Source organism: Zalophus californianus, chromosome X (assembly GCF_009762305.2).
Source record: "Zalophus californianus isolate mZalCal1 chromosome X, mZalCal1.pri.v2, whole genome shotgun sequence".
Taxonomy (NCBI): Eukaryota; Metazoa; Chordata; class Mammalia; order Carnivora; family Otariidae; genus Zalophus; species Zalophus californianus.
In genome coordinates this window covers 21,348,333-21,370,099 of record NC_045612.1, presented here as the reverse complement: position 1 = coordinate 21,370,099, position 21,767 = coordinate 21,348,333, and the positions used below count along the sequence as shown (strand labels likewise).

Genomic DNA, 21,767 nt, shown 5'->3' with positions numbered 1-21,767 from the left:
ACACTTCTGGGTGGGTATTAAGTTCCCCGGCCCTGCCACCACCCCCTTCTCCTTGGTTTCATGTAAAATTAGAGCTTTGGGGGTGATCAGGGAGGTAACAGACCAATCAGCATAAAGCCAGCCCACCTAAACCTCTTTGCCTAACCAGTTACTCTGACGACCAGTTTGCCTAAAAGTCAAAGTAGTAATTTTGAAAGAAGGCATTTTGTACCAATTTTCTTAAGAGGCACTTCCAGCATAATGTCGTATTTTTAAATCACTATGTCGCAATCGGCAGCATTTTGTCAATGATGAGATTATTTTGTATGCTTGTGCGTGGCTTTTTCTATTTCGTCTCCTACTGAGCAGTTCCATGGCTTTTTAGCAAGTTTGTCTGCAGACCCTTTCTTAAAATTCTGTATTTCTAGCACCAAATACCTATCAAATCTGTAGAATATCCCACAAGATTTATTGAACGCACCTTTTTGATCACTCCTGTCTCCTTCTCGCTGGGTTGTGCTCTGCACTGTGTCTGTCTGTGTGCACCTAATGAGTTGATTAACCAAATTAGCATGTACCCATGCTCCTTTCTGTTCTGCAAGATATCGGCGTTTCGACAGCAAGTGTGAAGAAGTGAGACAGATGGGGCAGAACTGTATTGAACTCCTTGCATTTTATTTTTCAGCCTTTCTCATTCATCAAGCAGCTCTATTTTGTGGAACATAAAACGATACATACAAAGTCATTACCAAATGTACTTATTGCAGGAAACATAACCATTTTCAGGAAAGGCAAACTGGCTAAAAAGTCCTGAAAGTGTTCAAAAGTAGATAAAATTAGAAGACACCCACCAAGGATATAAAACAAATTTGAGTAGGAATCCCACCTTTAACCAGAATGTCCTTAAATCAATTGCTCTGTAAAAAAGCTTTAAATGACACCGAAAGGGGGGGGGAAGGACACCCAAACAGATGCCAAAACACTTAAAAGCGGACTGAATGTTATGTGAACCGGTCATTAAGCACAGAGGTTCCTTTTGTGCGTTTGCGGCAAATTGGTTCAAGGCCATTTGACCTGGAATTGATTTGGGATGCAGGCACTTACCTCCGTGCAAGTGCAATATGTGGGCACAGGGACAACCATGGACCTCAGGGGACAGGAATGCCCCTCCTGAACATGACCTCCAAGAGTAAGGGTGAATTGTCAGCTTTTAACTCTTTATTATAAAGACATATTTACACAGAACAATCTTTACAAACACAGTGAACACAATTATGGGAAGGGGACAATTTCTTAATGAAAAGGGCCTTAATATCTTTGTATAAATTAGTATAAGAATCATACACAACCATTTTAAATAAGACAAGCCCCCAGCCCCCCACTGCTCTCTTCTGGGCTTGACCAGCTTTATCCCCCTACCCCACGGGGCCGGCTGGGCAGCTGATGAGCCAGGAGATGCAGAGAGGAGGAGGGGAAAGAAGGCCCGATCCCGGGTGCGGGCATCAGTGGCAGAAGGGGCTTCCTGGACCCTGGCCAGCCCCCACTCCCAGCCCGAAGGGGGTGCGGGAAGCGGGTGCCCAGCCCGGCTCCTCAGGGCGGGCCTTGAAGCAGCAGTGGAAGTGAGGGGGGAGAGGCGGTTAGGCAACCTCGGGGTTACTGTGGGACTCGGAGGGCCCTGACTCCCCCTGTCCCCACACATACATAGGTGGGCCATCAGGCTCTTGTCTCCCCTTTCCTCCCTCCTGGGAGGCCTCCGAGAAGGAAGCCTGCTCAGACCTGTACTTCCTCCCATCTTTCCTTCCTTCCTTCCTTCTCTCCTTGCTTCCCTCCCTTCCTTCTTCTCCCCCTTGCCGCTCCCCTAAGGAAAGGCCACTGGGAAAGAAGGTCCAGTCCACATGAAGGGAAGGCTACCGAGGCCAATTACTTAAGGCTATCTTCTGGCTCCCGAAAACCAGTGTTGGGGTTCGAGCAGGAGCCTCAGAACCTGAGCTGCCCCTGTGAGAACACCTGGGCCCTGGAAGTGCTGCAGGAATGGGGGCCGCTGGCCAGGGATGGGCCCTTTCAGTGCAGGTCGGGGTGGGCGGGGGGGGGGGGGGGCGCGGGATGGACCGGCAGGGGCAAGCCAGGGAGGCGGGAGCAGCTGGGCCCCGACACCACCGCGGGGCACTTCACAGCCGGCCTGCACCTCCCTTCCCCGCCACCCCCCAGCCCCAACTGTGCGCGGGCAAGGCACTTAGTGTGTTTTGAAAAGATATCATCAAGAGGGAAGAGGACATCATCAAGTGGGAGCGGGGAGACCTGGGTCCTCATTCTGGCTCTGCAGTGACCCCGAATAGGTCCGCTGTCCCTCTCCAGGCCTGGTTTTGCAAGAGTTTGCCTAAGGAGGCGGAGCTAAGTGATCGCCAAGGTTCCTTTTGGCCCTGACATTCTGTGATTCTTGGGGGAAAAAAAAAAAAAAAAAACCCACTCCTCCTGCTTGGCTTTTGCTCCTGGGAGGGTATAGAGCCATCTCCTGAGCAAGAGCTTGAACTAGCAGGCAAGGAAGGGATGGAGCGAGTTGGGGGTGAGGTGGGGGGCAGTGTTAGGAGACACAGAGAGGTGACGAAGTACTTCATGGCCCCTCTCCTTCACCCCTTCCGTGAGCCAGACACGGCAGGAGGATAAGGCTACAGCAGCTATTCCTCTTCTCCAGTGCTTTCCCTCTCCCCTTCAGCAGAGGACCGAGCCCCATTCCAATGCCCCACAAGGCGCCTGGTCTGCATCCCAATCGATGGCCCAGCCCGTCTAACCAGCACCTCCTTGCCGGGTGAAGGGTCCACGTGACTCGAAAGCCTGGGACCTGCTGAGCCCACTGAAGAAGGGAGTGTCCCCCCCCCCCCAGCCCCCAGGGCACCAGTGAGGTGAGGAAGGAAGGGCTGGGCGGAAGCTTCTGCTGTTGGACTGGGGATGGGGGAAGACGACTAGAGGAAGGGGAGAGCTGGGGAGAAGGCCAGCCTTCCAGTGCTGGGTCTCCGAAGTCAGTCCAGGCATGGGCCAGGAAGAGGGGCTGAATGGATCCGTGGGAGAGAAAGGGAATCATCCGAACTAGGGGCAGGATCATGCCATTCGGGGAAGCCGGTGGGTGAGAAGAGCCGGGACCGTCAGCAGCGCGGACAGGGGCGAGAAGAGAGGCGAATGGGAGTGAGGGCTCCAGAGAAGCAGACCAATCTATGGAATAGCCAGAGTTGCAGGGGGTGGGCACTCAGGGGCCCCTTCAGTCCTAAAGAGACAAAAACGACCAGCGAGAAGTCACGGACATGTCTTAGGTCAAAGGAACCAGCCAGGAAAGCAAAGGAGACAGCCTTCATTCCCCTCTCTCCACAACCCTGAACCTAAAGCCCAAGGTCCCTGAGTTGGTGCCACCTTGTCCAGGCCACAGGGGCGAGACAGCAGGCCAGGCCTCAGGGGCAAGCTTAGGCCCTGCTTTCTCTGCTACTGCCTTGGATTTTTCTTTCTTTCTCATGGCTCTGGGCAACTCTCTTCCTCATCTCTGCCTGCTGCCCCGGAAGGCTCTCTGCCTCCCTCCCCTTCTCTGGTGAAGATCCACCCTGCACACCAGTAGGATACCCTGAGGCATCCCTCTCCAGCTCAGCAAGGCCCCTCCGGGACTTCTAGAACTCTCCAACTGGGCCAGCCTGCCCATCCCTGGGCAGCCGAGTGGAGGGGAGCTGGCACCCCATTCCTGGGGAGTCAGGAGATTGGCTCTAGGTGTCAAGCCTCTCTCTGGGCCTCGGTCTCCATGTCTGTAAAATGAAGGGGTAAGATGGGTGCTTTGTAAGCACCTACATTGTGTGCGGGGCCAGAAGGGCTCGGTGCAGGTGTCTGCCCAGCAAGAAGCAGCAGGGTCCCCCAACTTCCAGGCTGTCCCTCCCCAGCTCCTTCCACCCCCACTGACCAGAGGCTCAAGTACCTGCTTCAGAAAGGCATGGGGCCCTTGTGCGAGAGGCGCGGCCGCTGGCGGCGGAATTTCCTCCGACCGCCCTGCCAGGGCCCCGGTCCATTCCGTGATCCTCTGGGCTGCACCAGGTGGCGGACATTGCCCTCCTCCAGCCCCCTGCCATCAGAAGGCTGCAGCAGGGGCCCTGCAGGAAGAGGGAAAGCCTGTTAGCCAGGAGGGCTGATGCGGACAGGCAGGGGGCCGCAGGCTCGTGGTAGGGGGCCAAGTCTCCACGAGGTAGTATTCAACAAGGCTTCTCCTTGGTTTTATCTTCCATCTTGAGGAACAGTTTGCAATTTTTACACTGGCCTGGGCCAAAACCTACTACTCACATCTTGCAATTTATGGAGCTGACTTTAGGTCCTTTTGGCAGTTCTACCATGTTTCCGGCAGGCACAAACATGTTCTCCGTTTAGAACATCGGAGGGGGGTACAGCGTGGGGCATATGTCTGTACTTGGTCAGGGCACAGCAAGCGATAACTTCCCATTGCCCCCTTGCAACGGATACACTGAAAACATTTCACACGTACAATGAAACGAATCCCCGTACCACCAGGTACCCATCACCCAGATTCAACCATTATCCAGGTGGAGTGCCATAGGCTTTAGTTATCCCTTTTCTGTTTTTCTTTGTGGAAGTATTTTACAGCAAATCCAGAACATCATGTCATTGGACTCTGACATCCTTCAGTAGACAGGTGACCCACTTTTGAGTACTTGAGATCTCATACCTCACCCCTGGGCATCTCCGCGGTGTTTAGGCATCCCTGAGGCTCCCGTGCTCCTTGTGACCTCCCTGTGGGTATGGCTGTGGGGGGGGGGTTGTAGAGACTCTGTGTGCTTTAAGCTGGGCTCTATCCGGCCTGTGACCACATTTAGAGGCCAATAAATATTATCTGAATGAATGAGTGAACCAATGAGTGAATGGTCACTTGAGGCGGCAAGTCTGTGCATCAGGAGGGGTGTGGGCTGCTGCAGCCAGCACCTCCCCACCGAATGCCCTACCTCCTTTCATCCCCACATCACAGCCCAACCCTGTGTCTGATGTAAATTCCTTCCACTTAAATCCCAGTTGACTTCTCCTTGGCTCTCTGGGGCTCTGCTCTACATCTGCCCCCACCTGGCGTAGAGCAGAAGCCTCCTGATGCCAGGCCAAGCCCTGACAATAGAATCCGAGTGGTGCTGGGTGTTCTTGGGTGCAGTGAGGGAGAAGGCACCTGGGCTGGCTCTCACCAATGCTGCAGCACAACCAGGGGAGGGGAGATTTTACTCCAGAAACAAGCCTGGCCTCTGGAAGCAGGCAGAACAGGGAGACGAGATGGTGCTGGGCAGAAGGCGGACTGCAGGGAACTTGAGCCATGCCCAGTCCGGGGCTGGGCTGGCCTGCAGAAATACGGCTTCTGAGGTCAGTGATCACCAATCCCAGTCTCTCTCCTCCCACACCACCGGATTTGCCTTCAGTTATATCCCTGCCCCTGAAGCTCCATTTCCATCCATCCAGGCATCCCCACAACTAGCTCACAGTTTCCATATCACCACCCGTTGGCTGCTAGCCCCCCAGTCATACCCCTGGCTGATCTTCCTTTCCCTCCTCCTGCCTCCAGCACCCCCATGCTCTGGGTCCTCTGTTGGCTCCTTGGCCCTAGTGATTCTTCCTCCGGTTGCACACAATTTCCAGGCATTTCTCCTCCTCTTGGGCCAAAAGCAGGCGAGGTTTGTTCTTCGGGCCCTCCCCACCCAGGCTCCGGGGCCCTGCTGCTCTCTCAAGACACGCAAGCCCTGGGGCGGCTGGGTGGCTCAGTCGTTAGGCATCTGCCTTCGGCTCAGGCCATGATCCCGGGGTTCCGGGATCAAGCCCCGCGTCGGGCTCCCTGCTCCGCAGGAAGCCTGCTTCTCCCTCTCCCACTCCCCCTGCTTGTGTTCCCTCTCTCGCTGTGTCTCTCTCTGTGTCAAATAAATAAATAAAATCTTAAAAAAAAAAAAGACATGCAAGCCCACTGCGCACATGCACACACTCTAGTCCTCCACCTGCTTTCCCCAAGAAAAGTCACAGGCCGGGCAGGACCCCACTGTTTACCAGCCACATTTCTGTGCTTCTGGTTGGGGTGGGTTAATGTGTCAGCTCCTCCCCCAGTGAGAATTAAAACCCATCACCTAACGAGAATGAAAACACAAATTATATTCACACTTTGGGGCCGTGGGGCAGGAAGCCACTTCTGTCTGTCATAAAGCCATTTGCAAAAGGGCTGGGCCAGGGAAGGAGAGAGGAGGGAAGGACCTTCACTAAGCCCCCAGCCCCACCCCTGACCTCAGCAGCTGCAGCTTCTGCCCTATGTTTCGGGGTCCTCTCAAGGCTCTCCCTGACCACTGAGGGGGGCAGGAATGATGCTGATGAGGAGTCCGTATGAGAGGCGCACTCGGGGCAGGAAGGCCTGTGCTAGGGTGTGGCCAGGCACAGGGAAGGACCCTCCTGGGGCCTTGATCCTGCGAGGCCTTGTTCTTGAGTCCGTGCCCTCCACTACTGGGGTGGAGTGGGAGTGCGCCGATGGCACAGGTGACAGCCCCAGCGGTAGAGTGGGCATGGAGAAGAGAGACATGGTACCCAGATGGGGAGGGCATCACCTCCACGTATTCAGCACCCAGGACTGCGAGTGTTGGTGGCAGTAAGGGAGGGAGGGCTAGGAGTGAGAGGCCCTAAGTAGGCGGAGGCCGAGAACCAGGATGGGGAACGGAGATGGTAGCTCAGACGCCAGCCAGGGAGACATCTCGACTCCAAGCCGGCAGAGAAGAACTGCCTCGGGCCACCTGAGCACTCAGCCAGGCCCTCGAGAACGGCCACCAGGAGCTCCTGGCACATTGCAACCCATTGGGTGGGGGGCTCACTGTCTTCTTTGCAGCCAGAAGTCTGCAGCTCCTCCCACACCCTGATCCCATCACCCTCCTGGCTCCTCCAACTTTGGATTCTGAGTCCGGCTCACCCTAAGATAAGCTGACACCTGAAACCCGGGCTTTATGCCGTCCAGTTCAGAGGCTGTTGATGCGCATCACTGCAGAGGTCCTGGCTGTACAAAAGAATTCCCCTTTCAGAAACGGGGGCCGTCCTCAGTGCACTTAAATATTTTCTTCTAATTCATTTGCTACTTAAAGGGAGGCTGGGGGCAATCCCCCAAAGAATCTGAAGCCTAGAGGGACTGGAGCCCCTGCTCTCTGAAGCACCGTCGGAATGAAGCCTCAGCATCTCTACGCTGAGAACGGCAGTCAGGGGTGAACAGGGTTTGACTTTCGTGCGGCCTGAACTCCAACCCTGCCAGCGCACAAAGAGGTGCGTGTGACTTTTCAGGAACGTGCCAACCTCACCAGGAGTGATGCATCTGCCTCCTGTCTTGCCATCCAGTCTATCTTGTGTCTGCTTTAAAAGCCCAGCTCCGGTGGGGCCCCCCACTGGCTATGCCCCCTCCCGGTATTGCAGGTCTCTCCCTGCTGAGGCACCCGTCCTTGGTCCGCTCAGCCCTCCACCCCAGCGCCCCGAGCTGCCTTCCCGGGCCAGTCTTGCTGCCCTTGCACACGTCACGCTCTGGCAGCCTGGCCCTCCACTTCACTTGCGTTAGTCTTTTGCCAGAGAGAGGCCCGACTCAGGTTACAAGAGCGCTTGGAGCTTAGGGACTGGGGATGGAGTAGAGGTACCCGCTCCCTGAGAGGGTGACATACAGTAGGCTGGTCTCACACTAGCACTGTAACTGCAGGCTCTGAGCTAGGGCCAAGGAGGAGGAGAAAGGTGCTCAGACAAGACCAAGAGACACTTGGCCCTGGCCCAGGAGCTCTCAGACTCAGAAGAGCAAGGCGTATCTCAGGTCAGGAAGCAGTGGAGGAGTTTGTATGTGTTCAGTGAATTGGGGGGGGGGGCACAGACATTCCAAGTCAGGAGAGAGTGTATTGTGGAGGAAGCAAGGTTTTCAGGCCTGGGAAATTTTTTTTAATGATTTATTTATTTGAGAGACAGAGAGCAGGAGCGGGAGGGGCAGAGGGAGAGGGAGAGAGAATCTCAAGCAGACTTCCCTCTGAGCGCAGAGCCTGATTGGGGGGGGGGGGAGCTCAATCTCACGACCCTGAGATCACGACGTGAGCAGAAACCAAGAGTTGGTCACAAAACCGACTGTGCCACCCAAGCGCCCCCAGGCCTGGGACTTTGACTGGAGACTCTGGCTGGGGAGAGCATGCAAGTCTGGGCCAAGGGCAAGGTGGTTCCGGGGTCCCTGTTTCTGACCCAGGGTAGGAGGCAGGAGGAGCAGGACATGAGTACCTGCACCCTTGGCTGGTGGCCACCTACAAGGAAGCGTCCCTCCTTGGCTCCTAGAGATGTCATGGGATGGAGAAGGCAGTGAGAGCCTAGCATCCAGTGCTAGGCTTAAGCAAAATGTGAGGGCAACAAATTTACCCAAATAAGGGCACAAAGGTAGATGCCCTAGTGAAGAAGGGCAAATTAAAGCAAGAGGTGACAGGGTCTGCACTGAACACAAGTGTTCCCTCCCCTTGAAACTAGCTGTCCCCTTTCCCAGCTGGACCCCTAAAGGGTCCTAGTACTGGTCAGTTGCCCAAGGGTCTCCCCACAGCCTCTGGGGGAGCACCAAGTATGCAGATCAGGAAGCCCCAGCTTCCTCCAGGACACCCTCTCTGTACCCACTCTTTCTCCCCCGACGGTACCACTTTGGACCGTTTGCCAGTGGTGGTGTCCTGTGGGTGTCTTGTCTTGCCGACTGCATTGGATGGTAGGTGCCTGGAGGACAGGCCCATGAGGTGTCCTTCATTCCTATCTTTTGCTCTCTGTTCGCCTGCCTGACAGGAGTTTCTGAGGAAAAGCCTGCTCCCTTCTTACCAGGGAAGAGGCTCACGCAGCACTTGGGCCCTGAGGAAGAAGACCCCTAGACAGCTAGCTGAAGGCAGGGGGTGCCAGAGCTAACCGATGCACCTTCCTGAGAAGCCAGGCAGCTCCCAGGGCGAGAGCAGTGCCAAAAGGCAAGAGCAGAGAGAGAAGTCAGCCTACAAAGAGAGGTGGAGCCCCGCCCGGCCCCTCAGAGGCTCCTGGGCTGCAGGCCCCCCTCCTGCTCTGGAGGGTCTGGAACTAGGTAGGGCCCCATCCCCTTCATCTAGGAAACCTGCTGCCTGCCCTCTCCTTCCCTCTGCTCCCACCTTTCTGCGGCTCCAGCCCTGGCACTGGCATTCGTCCACCTGGGCTTGGCCTTGCCCTTCTGTGGTGCCAGGCAGGCAGCAGTGAAAGCCAGATCACAGGACTGAGGCAGCTGGAGGCAGGAGCTGACAGCCCCAGGAGACACTGACGCACGGGGGACAGGCAGCCTGGGCTGAGGCTACCAGGGCATCGGCGGGGACCGGGTCTAGGGAGGGCAAGGGAGCACCGGTGCCAAATATGCCAGGTGGGGGGCGTGGTGCAGGTGGGGCAGAAAGGGGTCCCCCTCCCAGAATTGCATGGAGGTGTCAAGTCAGGCGCATGTTTCCCGGTTTGGTGCCTGGGGCTGATGAGTAAAGGCCGGAGCCAGGATATCGAAGAAGGAGGCCCTGGGCGGGGTGGGGGGGGGGGGGGGCGGTGTGCGTGGGGCGGGCCTCCTGTGCGGGAGCAGGAGAGCGGACCAGATCGGAGCTTGGGGAAGAGAAGACCAGCCTGGCCCGGCGCTGCCCGGCTCGGCCCGGGGAAGGCTGCCTTGGCTCACATGCAGGCTGAACAGAGCAACAGCCGGGCTCCACGCCGCCGCCCCCGCCGCGCGCTCCTGCCTATGCAACAAGTGTCACGTCTGCATCTTGGCACATCATCCCGAGTGGCCCGCGCCCCGGCACCCGCGCGCGGACCCTAACGTCCAGGGGCCGGAAAACCTTCAACTCGGGAGGCCAGGCCACCAGGCTCAGGTCAAGCTCCCTCCACTGATCCACGGGGAGCGGGACATGCCCCCCCCCCCGCCCCCCGCCCCCCGCCACACACACATACCCTCCACCACGTGGGGGTACAGGGCGCGGGACGCTGGACGCACGCCCGCGGCCCTGAGCTCCTCGGACTTCGAGGGGCCGCCGGGAGGGGCAAGGCGCCGGGCGGGTGACGCCCGAGACCGAGGCGAGCGCCCTTCCCGGAGGAAGCGGTCGCCCCGGGCCGGATGGGTCCCTGGCCCAAGGCGCCCTGTCAGTCAGTCGGCGACCCGGCGCGGCCGGCGCGTGGCTGCTCCCGGGAGGCGGAGAGCGCGCGAGCTGGGGGCGGAGGGAAGGGAGCGCGTCGGCTGCGGTCCAGGAGGGCGGCGAGGGGCGCGCGGGCGAGTGGCGGGGCACGCACTCACCTCCACACGCCGCAGTCAGGGAGAGCCAGAGCAGCAGGAGCGCCTGCACGCAGCGCCGCAGATCCATGCTGCTCCTCGGCCGCGCCGCAGCGGCCCCGGGGCCGGGGGCGGGGGGGCAGGGGAGGCCGGGCGCCCCGAGGCGGGGAAAGGCGCGAGCCGCGGACAGTGCGTGCGTGCGGGCGCGGAGCTCGCGTGGCTCCCCGGCTGCGCCGCGCGGGCTGGCCGCCTATAGCGCTCGCTCGCCGCCTCCTCTCCGGCAGCCTCCCTCTCCTGCCGCGGGGCAGCGCCGCCAAGCTGGCCTCCGCGGGCGGCTCCGGGGACGACGGCGAGCTCTTTCCAGGAGGCTGGCTGCTCCGCCGAGGCTCCGAGTGCCCCTGGCCCAGGCTGCCAGCGAGAATGCTCCCCGCTCACTCCAGGGACTGCATTTTGTAGCTTGTGGCTTGGCCGCGAGCCCACTTGGTCATGTGGTCATCGGGAGGGCTCGAGGGGGGGGCAGGAAGAGGGAGAGGGAGCGAGCCTCCCGCACCGCCCCCCTCCCGGCACGCATTCTGCAGCCCCAGCCAGGGCGCGAGAGGGAACCTCGAGGTGGCCCCACAACAAAGGCGGCACGGCCGCTCCGACAACCCACAACCGCTCCCAGGACAATGCCCGCCTGGCCGGGGGCCAGAGGGTTTTGGAGACCTGAAGGATTTCAAACACAGGAAGCTTTTGGGGCGGTGGAGGGGCACACTTAACTCTTTCTCACCTCGCTTCCTTAACGGCTGTCAAGGAACCTGGGCGCTCCAGGGAGGACCTGGCCCAGGCTGCCCCCACTCATCCCCTCCGCCTCTGACCGGCTCCTTCCCGCTGCCACTCCCCAGCCAAGACCCACCCCCGCCCCACTAGCCCTTCTTTCTCCTCTGCATCTTCAACTGGGTTTGTATTGGGCGGTGACTGCCTAGGTTTGTGCCCAAGACTGCTTAATTGTCCAGGGGGCGGGTCCCCAGGAGGCACCCTCTACCTGGAATGCTCACCCCCCCATCCCGCCTCCCAGTTCTTCATTCTTGCAATAGCACCTCGAATTCCATCTCATCCAGAAGACTTGCGGGGGGTAACAGTAATCCAGGAAGGGCTGCCCCGCCTACGGGGGGGGGGGGCTCCTCCTCGCCTTTGGGACAAACAGCAACTTCTAGGGTGTTCCCTTTCTTGTTCCCCATCATCATGAGGGGGACAGTTTACCCAACTCTGAACAGTCTAGGCTGGATTCATTTTGCCCCTACTTGGGATTCCCCTTTGTAAGTGGGTCCTGAAGTTTTTTGCCTTCCCAAGCTAGACTGTCAGCTCTTACAGGCTGGGAGCTCCTAAGGCAAGGGACTGCCTCTTTCACCGGGCTGGGAACCCACTAAGACAAGACCTTGTCTTCTCATTCTTCTGCATCTTTCCAAAGTCCCCAGTATCGGACTCTGCACATAGGTGGCACTCAACACATGTCAAAAGACTACTTCGAAAGGTGTTTCCACATTTCAACTAGCCAGGCAGATTCTTGAAGTGCAGGTCCAGCTTTACACACAAAAATACATTGGACAGTGTATATGTGTGCCACAAACGATGCGAGAGGCCCTGGTATATTTGAAATGTTTTTGAAATGTTGAAACAATCCAGTATATACACAATTTATTTATTGTCAGTCTCTCCCCCCACCCAAAACTGTCAGCTCCACGAGAGAGGGAGCTCTGCTTCGTTCACAGCTGTAGCCCCAGACTAGAACGCTGACTGGAACAGGGTTGGTGCTCAGTGCATAATTTTGAATATATAAATGCACTTTTCAAAAATATCTCTATTGCCTCAATCAAGGCAGTGGGAAGGGAATAAAATAGAGTTCCTGTTACTTGTCTATGGCCCCGTTAGCCACAGTCCAGTAGGAAAAAGGCAGACATGTGAGGCAGAGCACCTCTCATCATCCATAATGCCTAGGCCGTGAGCAGTGGGCATTTATAATATGACATCACTTCCCCTGGTGCCATCCCCCTGGAAGGAGTCTTCCAATCAGGAGGAAAAACACCTGGCCTCTGGTCTCCACCCTTCTGTGCTGTAGGACCTTGCTAGTGTCACCTCCGTACTGGATTTCATGAGGATGATCATTTCTACCCTCCCCTCTTCAGGGTTGTTATGTGGTTAAATGAGATAACGTACCTGAAGGCACTGTGCAAATGGGGAATAAACCCTTGTAGGGTCGTTTTTAGGAACCGGGACCCTCCAGCCCCTGATTGATCAAGCCTGTTTGCTCCCAACACTAGGTTAATAGAAGCATTTATATTGAATCACACCTTTACTAGGGTGTGTGTGAGCTATTTGCTAAGCAGTTAGAGCTGCGCTTTCCAATATGGTAGATATGAATAACATTTAAAATAAATTGAAAAAGTAATTTCCTCCGTGGCACTGGCCTCATTTCAATTGCTTAGTAGCAACTTGTGGCCCGTGGCTACTGAATTGAACAGCACAGAATAGAAGCTTCCAATCGTTGCAGAAAGTGCTATCAGACAGTGCCGGGTTAAAGCACCTCATTCATTCTTCCTTTTTCTGTAATCCTTTTTCCCACATTACCTAATCTTCAAAATGTGCAAGGGAAAAAAAATACGAAAACAAACCAATAGTGTTTAAGGCAAGCAGCATTCAGTAAATAGAAGGCATGCATTTAAAAGCAAGATTTAAAGAGCTGAACACATGGGAGAATCATGTTTTAATCTAACCCTTCTCACCATTTAACCAAATTGCATCCATTTTTCCAGTCCCGGATCCAAGATCTCATCTTCCTCCTCTCTCAGGCCACTCTCGCCTGCCGAGACTTTGCCCTCTTCGTAACAGCCATGGCTCTGCCTTTCATTGGCAGTCACTCCTGCAATGAGTTGGGAGCACTTTTGTATTTGCATGCCCTGCTTTGTGGGGCTGTGAAGAGGGTCCACCACCAGCATACCTTCTGGAATTGAGGCACATGAGGCAAGGACTGCAACTCCGGTTGCTCACTCTGAAACCCCCATGGGCTCCCATATATCTTAATGTCATATTCAAAGGACGGGTTTTCAGATCTGTCTCCCTCACCGGACTTTAAGGTCACGGGAATGATTGTACCTAAGACAGTGCCTAGCACATAGCTGGCACTTGGAAAGTGCTGGTCGAAGAGATAAACTGTTGGCATAACTCTGTGCTGCCTTTATTCATTTGTTCAGGAAGATGAGACTATTGAGTTAATATCAGCAAATAAATGTTTTAAGGTGTTTCTTCAGGGGTGAGGAGGAGGTACATGAAACCAGCCCCACTCCCCTGCCCCAAGGCAGCAAATAGCTGTGACGTGCATTGTTGCACGTGAGGATTGGGTCAGGGCCAAGATTCAGTTTCCAATCAAAGTCAGGGGCAATCCTGGGGGCAGGGGTAAGACTCAGTGTATTACTGGGCACAGAGATGAGATAACTGACCTATGCAAAGCCATTCTGTGACTTGTCACCCTCATCACTGCTGTGCACAAGCTGTTTAGCATTGCTTAGTGTCCTATGTCGTCACCACCACCACCATTGGTTGCTGCCGTTCCGTTGCCTCATCCAGCTCTCTGTCCTCTGGGTTTGAGCGAGCACTGTGCTCTATTAGAAAGAACTCAGCTTTTGGAATTTCAAATAACTGAATTCAAATTCCACCTCCCCAATCTCATTTGTTAACTGTGTAACCTTGGGAAAGTTATCTAACCTCTCTGAGACTCCGTTTCTTCAGCTGTTAAATGAGGGTAGTAATAGTACCTACCTTACTATGCTTGCGAGATTAAATGAGATAATGCAAGTAAAGAACTTAGCAGCATGGTCCCCTGTCCACAGTAGTTGCTCCTTCAATGTTAGTTTTCTCTTCTTCCCGACATGCCCCTCCCACTTAGGGCTCTGGCCTCTGGCCTCTTGAAACTGATCAAGAAGGAAAGACTCTCTTTTTGCTCTGCTCCAACCACACCTGTCTTTTTAGTAGCCATCACAGCTGCTCACTGTCTTATTCCCCAAAAGCACCAATCTCTGCTGGAGCCAATCTGATGAATGCACTTGACTCAGGGAGTTAATGTGTGATAGTGGTTTGAGGTTTTGCCTTCTAAGTATGGTATTCATTTTAATGGGGGCCTTCGGGAGACAATGTCCTACCCTAGGGTAATATAAAGCTTAGCCCTTTTTTAAAAAATATTTTATTTATTTATTTGAAGGAGAGAGAAAGCACGACCCGCGGGGAGGGGGGGTTGCGGAGCAGAGGGAGAGGGAGAAGCAGACCCCCGCTGAGCAGGGAGTTTGATGCCCCCGATCCCAGGACCCTGATCTCATGACCTGAGCCACAGGCAGACGCTTGACTGAGCCACCCAGGCGCCCCAAGTTTCACCCTTTTGAGCAAGGGGACACTTTAGTGACTTTCGTTTAGCTGCTCTAAATAGAGCTCATCCTGCTTCAAAGTCAACACAAAAAGGGATTACCTTTGGCAACTTACAACCCAACTTTTAACCTGTAGGTCCAGCCCGTGAAACCAGAGTGCAATCCTGTTGCAACCCATTCCTCTCTGCCTGTCCCCACAGATGATGACGATGACGATGATAATGATACAGCTAAAATTTATTGACCATGTGCCATGTGTCAAGCACTGTTCTGAATGCTTTACATGTGTTAATTTATTTAAATGAATGAATCACACCTATGAAGTAGCCCTATTCCTTATCACCCCCATTTTACAGATGAGGCATCTGAGGCTTACAGAAGCTAAGTAATTTTCCCAGGCCTGCCTAACCTCAAAGCCCTCACTGAAGGCTTTTCCCTCACTGAGCTTTGAGAAGCAAATTCTCACATCTCTAGCCCGATATATCACTTTTTTTGTACTTTTAAAAAAAATATGTTACAAGTGAAAATGTATTGACCTTGAGAAAGAGTGCTTGTATATTTAATATTGCTTCTAACTTATCACAGGAATTACTTCCCAAAGATGTTAATCACAGCTGGATTGAAAGAATATTTGGGAGATGTGGCACTGTTGTTTATATAAGTGTACCACATTATAAATCTACTGGAGATCCGAAGGGATTTGCCTCTGTGGAATTTGGAACAAAAGAACAAGCAGCAGCAGCTATTGAGGTAGGTCTAGAACCTTTGGAAAGAAAGTTTTTCTTAACCTCCCTGAATTGTACTCTCCAAGTGTCCTGTTCTCCTCTTGGAGGCTCACTTTATTTGCACTTATAACACTGAACTCACACTGCCTTGAATCAAGGAAGCAGTGAAGCATAAGGGTTAAGCATATGGGTTCTGGAGTAAGGCAGCTCTGTCACTAAATAGGTAACTTGGGGCAAATTATTTGCTCTTTCTGAGTCTTAGGTTCCTCATCTGAAAAAAGGGCCAGTGCCTAGCTCCCTGAGTTACTGGAAGGATTAAATAAATCTATAGCTATAAAGTACTTGGTACAGTGCTCAGGTCTCCTAGTAAGGCAAACATTATATAAATGTTATATATTCTCATAGATATTTGTGTCTATGTCTTACCAATACTATGAGATAGTAACACTGTGTCTTACTCATTTTTGTGTTCTCACCGGCAGTGCTGGTGTCCAAATACTCAATAAATATTCACTGAGTGCAGAAAGGAACTGTATAGTCATATTAATAATCACTCTGGGTTTCTGATATATATCAAGTCCTGATTTGGATACTTTCATTTGGGCAAAATCATCACGACTTGTCCAGTGGGTTCTTAGACGGATCAATACCAACAGCAGCAATAACAAAAAGATATGAATGCCCCCCACCCCCAATCATGTAGTGGTTGTCAATACTGGAGTAATGTAAAAAGTGCAGTGGGGAGAAGACATCTGGAGAATGATGAGCCTGGCCAGTAATCAATCAGAGGAATTTCATAACAGAAAAAGCCCCAACCTCCTCATTATGCAGATGGAACCATCTGCATAATGAGGAGGTTGGGGCTTTTTCTGTTACGAGATTCCCTTCTGGGAATAGTGACTTGCCCAGGGCTACCAGAAAGCTGATGGCTAAGGGGCGCCTGGCTGGCTCAGTCATTAGGCGTCTGCCTCCAGCTCAGGTCATGATCTCAGGGTCCTGAGATCGAGCCCCGCATCGGGCTCCCTGCTCGGCGGAGAGCCTGCTTCTCCCTCTCCCTCTGTCTGCCGCTCTGCCTGCTTACACTCTCTCTCTATCTCTGTTAAATAAATAAATTTAAAAAAAAGAGAGAGCTGACGGCTAAGTCAGGATGAGGATCTAGGTCCAACTAACTCCTGTCTCCTGCTTTTCTCTCCAAGCCCTCCCAGCAGAGAGCTCCCACTCACTGGCTGAGCAGAGCCCCAGCTGGCTGTGGAGGCTCTCCAAACTCTGTGCACAGGACCCTCCTTCCACAACCCAGCCCTTCTGGAGCACTCATCATGCTGTGTCTTTTCAATATCACTCATCCAGTTTGTTCCCTAAAACAAAACCTAAATTAATGAGCAAAGAAATTCAGTAGCAGCAACAGTAAAAGATATTTAAAAAGAGCTTCAAAGCTGCCCCTGTCTCTAAAGCTACTTAATGGGAACTTGAAAAACAGCAGAAGAGGTTGGCTGCTACTTGATGCCTCACTAACTCCATGACAAACGATTTTTGCTTGGTTAAGCACCAGCAGAGAACATGAATGTTCACTGTCTCGTTACTAAGTCTCTGACTTTCGAATTCTATTGGCCAGAGTTGAGCTTTCTAACTCTTCTATATCCACGAGAGCAAGGAGCACAGTGCTTGCCACAGAGGAGATGCTTAAGACATATTCTGTGATTAACTTACCCATTGTCGGGGTGAGACCATTTTACTCAGAGAGCTTGGCGTTAATTATGCAGAACCTAGCCTGGAACCTAGTCTATAAAACAAAAGACCTTCATGACCATTTGGAGGAAAAAACCCTGGTTGTTGGGATTTGTTGGACTTTGCTATGATTTCTTCTGCATCTAGCTGAGTGATTCTCCTCTCACCTTGGTGTCCAACGCCTCCTAATCCTGATCATCAGTGGATCCTAACTCTTCCCATAGGCGGAAAGCTTGTCTCTCACACTTGCCCTTTCCCCAAGTGCACAGAGTCAAATACTATTATAAGTTATCACTTTTGCAAAAGTGAGAGAAGTAGCCATGTTGCCGTGTAACTGCCCTACCTGTGTTTCCATCCCCAGTATTTATCACTGCATCTGAGCCCCACTGCGTGCTAAACCCTTCCACAGGGCACCTTGTAGCCACTCCCAAAGGGGCTCCAAATGTCCCAGAAACATTTATTCCACTTACAGGTGTCTTCCAACTTCTTTGCAAACTACATACATTCTCCAGGTCTCTTAAGAGACAACAGAAGTTCCCTCACAGACACACCTCATTCAACACAATAATCATGTTCCTGAAAAATATTATGGCAATGGAATTTAGATAATCAGCCATGTCTTTCAAATGTCTCCAAAGGGATCACTGTTTACTAGTGGAATAAGTCCTAATAGAGATCCTCCAAGAAGGTGAAGAACTACTACTCTGCTCCTGCAGCTGACCCAGCCCCACAGGGTTGCCCCGTTTTCCTTGTCTCCTGCCCAATTCCCTCTGATCCTTTGGCCTGTCCCAGAGCCACACAGGTCCCTGTTCCTCCTGTTGGTCTTTCAGAGCAATTTCATTTCCTCTGCACATCCTCTATGACATTTCCCAGGGGCCTCCATCCTTCCTCCCCTCCAGGATCTATAAATACTCTAGGCTCCCAGGGGAGCCCTGCAAATTCCTTCCCCAGGCAGTAAGGCCCTTGTGAGTGGCCCTAGGATAGCCACTCCTGAACGAGCAGGTTTGTCTCCAGGGCTCAGTGGGCCATTGGACCTTTCTTCCTCTTACTTTGCCAACTAATCTTATTTGGACTTAAATCAGGTGGGATGGTTAACTGATCGCTCATCTTGTGTACTGAGCCAGAGCAAAGACAGTTAGGGACTAGGTGCTGAGTCTGTGCTGGCTTGGTTATGGGTTTAGAGCTCCGAAATAATGAGGTTAAAGTCAGAGGGATAATCTGGGTCAATTTTGCTCCACCCCAAATCCAAGTTTGTACCCCTAAAGTGATCAGAGATTGGTACCAATCATCACATGGGTCCTAAACCTAGTCACAGACTGAGATTTTCTTGGCTTCTCTCTTCTTTGCCTTTCATACATTTCCTGAACACATAAAGAGAGGGTACAATAGTGTACCAACCTTTAAAAAGTAACACGTCAGGGGAAGAAAAGGAAGAAAAAGAAAAGTAGTCATTTTAAAGAAAAATCCCATGTATTAGTTTCCCAAGACCGCAGTAACAAATTACCAAAAATCTTGGTGCCTTAAAACAGCAGAAATTTACTCTTTCTCAGTCCTGGAGGAAGTCTCTGGGGGAGAATCTTTCCTTGCATCTTTCAGCTTCTGATGGCCCCAGGCATTCCTTGGCTGGGGGCTGCATCATCATCATCCCACAACCTTCTCCTCTTCTGGCTGTGTGATCTCCCTTTGCCTCACTCTTATAAAGACACTTACCATTAAATTTAGGGCCCACCTGGATAATTCAGGATGATCTCCTTTTGAGATCCTTAACTTGGTTACATCTGCAAAGACCTTTTCCCAAATAAGATGACATTCACAGGTTCCAGGGTTTATTACGTGGACATATTTTTGGGGGACCACCAATCAACCCACTATGCCCCACTACCTCCGTTCACATCCCCGGCATCTTGGAATCGAGATAGCATGAACTTTCTGTCAATTTTACCTATAAATCTCTCTCAAGTTTGTACACTCATCTAGGTTGCTGCTGCCCCATCCTCATTCAGTCTTGGTCATTTCTCACACATCATTGTCCACAGCAACCGCAATGGTCATGCTGGTCTCACACTGTTCGTAAACCTTCCGTGGACCCCCATGGCTCTGAGGATCAAGGCCCAATTCTTGGCCATGGTCTGCAAGGCCCTGCATAATCTAGCCCCTGCCCACCTTGCCAGACCCCTCTCTTACCTCTCACTCTCTTTCTGTCTGTAGTGTCATGTCCCTTCCTGTCACAATGCCTTCCCAGTACTCTCCTCTCCTCTCAGAAAACTCTCTACCCCACCCTATCATCTCCTGGCTAACACCCATCATCCATCAGCTCAGCTCTAAGGTCAAATAACTCTTCCTCAAGAGATGCTTTCTGGCCTCCAGACTGGTTGAAAGTCCCCTGTAATAGCATCTCTCAGAGTTTGCAATTAGATTTGTGTTGCATTAATGTCTCTCTGCCCCCTCCCCAGCTTAACTAAACTGAGCCCCACAAGGGCAAGGACTGTGGCTGTCTGGTTCCATCACTATATCTTCAGCATTTAATCAGTGTCTGATGCCTAGTAGTGTTCAGTCATGATTTGAATGAATATTGGAATGGTTGAATGAATGGATTCGTCTGCACATCTCTGTTCTGATCCCTCAAGTTCCTCTACTAAAAAATGAGAGAAACAATGCCTATCTCATGGGGTTGAATACGAATCAAAATGAAATAATGGAGAAGGGGATTTATACACCATGAGATACCTTACTAACTTAAGGAATCGTTATGATATTGGCTGGTGTAACCAGTTTTGGGGGGGACGGGAAGGTGCAGTGCACATGGCGTAGATGCAGCAGGAGAAATGAGGTGGGAAGATGAGGTATGATGTTTGATGTCTACATTCCTCTGAATAGTAATGGTTTCTGTGGCTTTGCTGTGTAGGATAAAATTATAAGAACACTCAATTCCCCTGCTCCAGACTTGAAGCTCATAACTTATCACACCCTGGAATCAAAAGAAAATGCCACTCTCCTCCGGTGTAAATGTTGCCTGGAGTCACCCTGGGTCTTTGGGGTTTTGATTGTCTTCCTTTCAAGTATCTGCTCCAGGTGCAGTCCAAGGATCGGGCAACAGAGCCTCCTGGGCTGAGTCCATCTTCACCGGGGCTTCCCACGAGGTGATCTGTCAGCCATAGCACTGGCTTCAGGAGCTGCCCAGCTGACAAATGACTTTGAAGTGTGCCCCTTGGCTTTCCATTCTTTTCCTTCCTTGCCTTCTTGGCTTTCACTGCTAACAGGGGTTGGGGGAGAGTAGCACCCCCTTCCGTCTGCTCCTCTAGCACGTCCATCTGAAAGGCATCCCTGGAGGCTTGACATTCCAGGTCTTTAGTTTCTTACATTTGATTTCCCCAGACCCCATCAAATCATAATCTCCTTTCCTGCAGGGAAGGGACACTTCCACCTCTTCCTCCATATCCTCTCAGCTCCTTGCATTTGGGTCAAGAGACCTAAAAAGGCCATTTCTCATTTCCATCTTGTCTTCCATTGTTTTCTCCCATGGGATGTCTATGCATTCAAGGACCTGAGATACCTCACTGGTCTGGAATGTCCACGGCAAGCCGATCCTCTGAATCATAGACTTAAAGAAACTGGAAAGAGCAGAGCTCGTTAGGCTGTCATTTCCCGAATTTCCTCCTCTGACCTGCATGCCTTCCCACTGGTTTGCCGGTGTGCTTCCCTGCTCTGTCACTCCACTGGGCTTTGAGGCTCTGTCTACACCATCCAAGAAAGGTGAAGAACAAAGGCATGTTTCTGAATAAACCAAGAAAAATCCCCAGTTTGGTCTCAATGATTTGGGCATTTTAGCACGAAGCGTTATTTTGATACAGAGCTTCAAGGTAATCCCAATTGCCACAGAACTGGAGCTGGAAAGGACCTTGCAGCTCATCTGTTCAAAGACCTGCTCCTTTTTGGTTTATAGCTTTATTGAGGCATAATTGACATAGAGTAACCTGCACACTTTACATGCCATGTACAAAAAGTGTATAATTTGCTAAGTTTTGACATATATATACCTCGGTGAAACCATCGCCCACCATCAAGTTTCCACCATTCCCTATAGTTTCCTTTTGGCTCTTTGTAATCCATCTCTTCATCCACTCCGCAGTCCCCCATCCCCAGGCAACCACTGATGGCCTTTCTGTTACTATATAGCTTGCATTTTCTACAATTTTATATAAATGGAATAACACAATAGGCATTTTTATTTTTTTGCTCGCTTCTTTCTCTTGGCAAAATTATTTTGAGATTCATTCACATTGTTGTATGTATTAATAGTGTCATATGCATCAGTAGGTTGTTTCTAATTTTTGACCATTGCAAAAAAATGCTGCTATGAACACTCATGTACAAATTTTGTGTATATGAATGCATTCAGTTTTCTTGGGGATTTGCCTATAGTTATTTACCTGAGTCATATGGTAACTCTATGTATAACCACCTTTTTAATTTTTTTTAAAGATTTTATTTGTTTGACAGAGACACAGCGAGAGCAGGAACACAAGCAGGGGGAGTGGGAGAGGGAGAAGCAGGCCTCCTGCGGAGCAGGGAGCCCGATGTGGGGCTCGATCCCAGGACCCTGGGATCATGACCTGAGCCGAAAGCAGACACTTAACGACTGAGCCACCCAGGCGC

General features: G+C 52.1%; 1 protein-coding gene across 1 annotated transcript; it reads right to left on the bottom strand.

The window, feature by feature from the left end:
- Positions 1-642: 642 nt before the first annotated feature.
- On the bottom strand, positions 643-10,668 carry APLN (apelin). The gene is made up of 3 exons (XM_027608640.2): positions 10,292-10,668; positions 3,929-4,100; positions 643-3,238 (listed from the first exon to the last, which is right to left on the bottom strand). The coding sequence occupies exons 1-2, from the start codon at positions 10,356-10,358 to the stop codon at positions 3,934-3,936; spliced, it is 234 nt and encodes a 77-aa protein (XP_027464441.1). The 5' UTR covers positions 10,359-10,668; the 3' UTR covers positions 643-3,238; positions 3,929-3,933.
- Between the last annotated feature and the right edge of the window lie 11,099 nt (positions 10,669-21,767).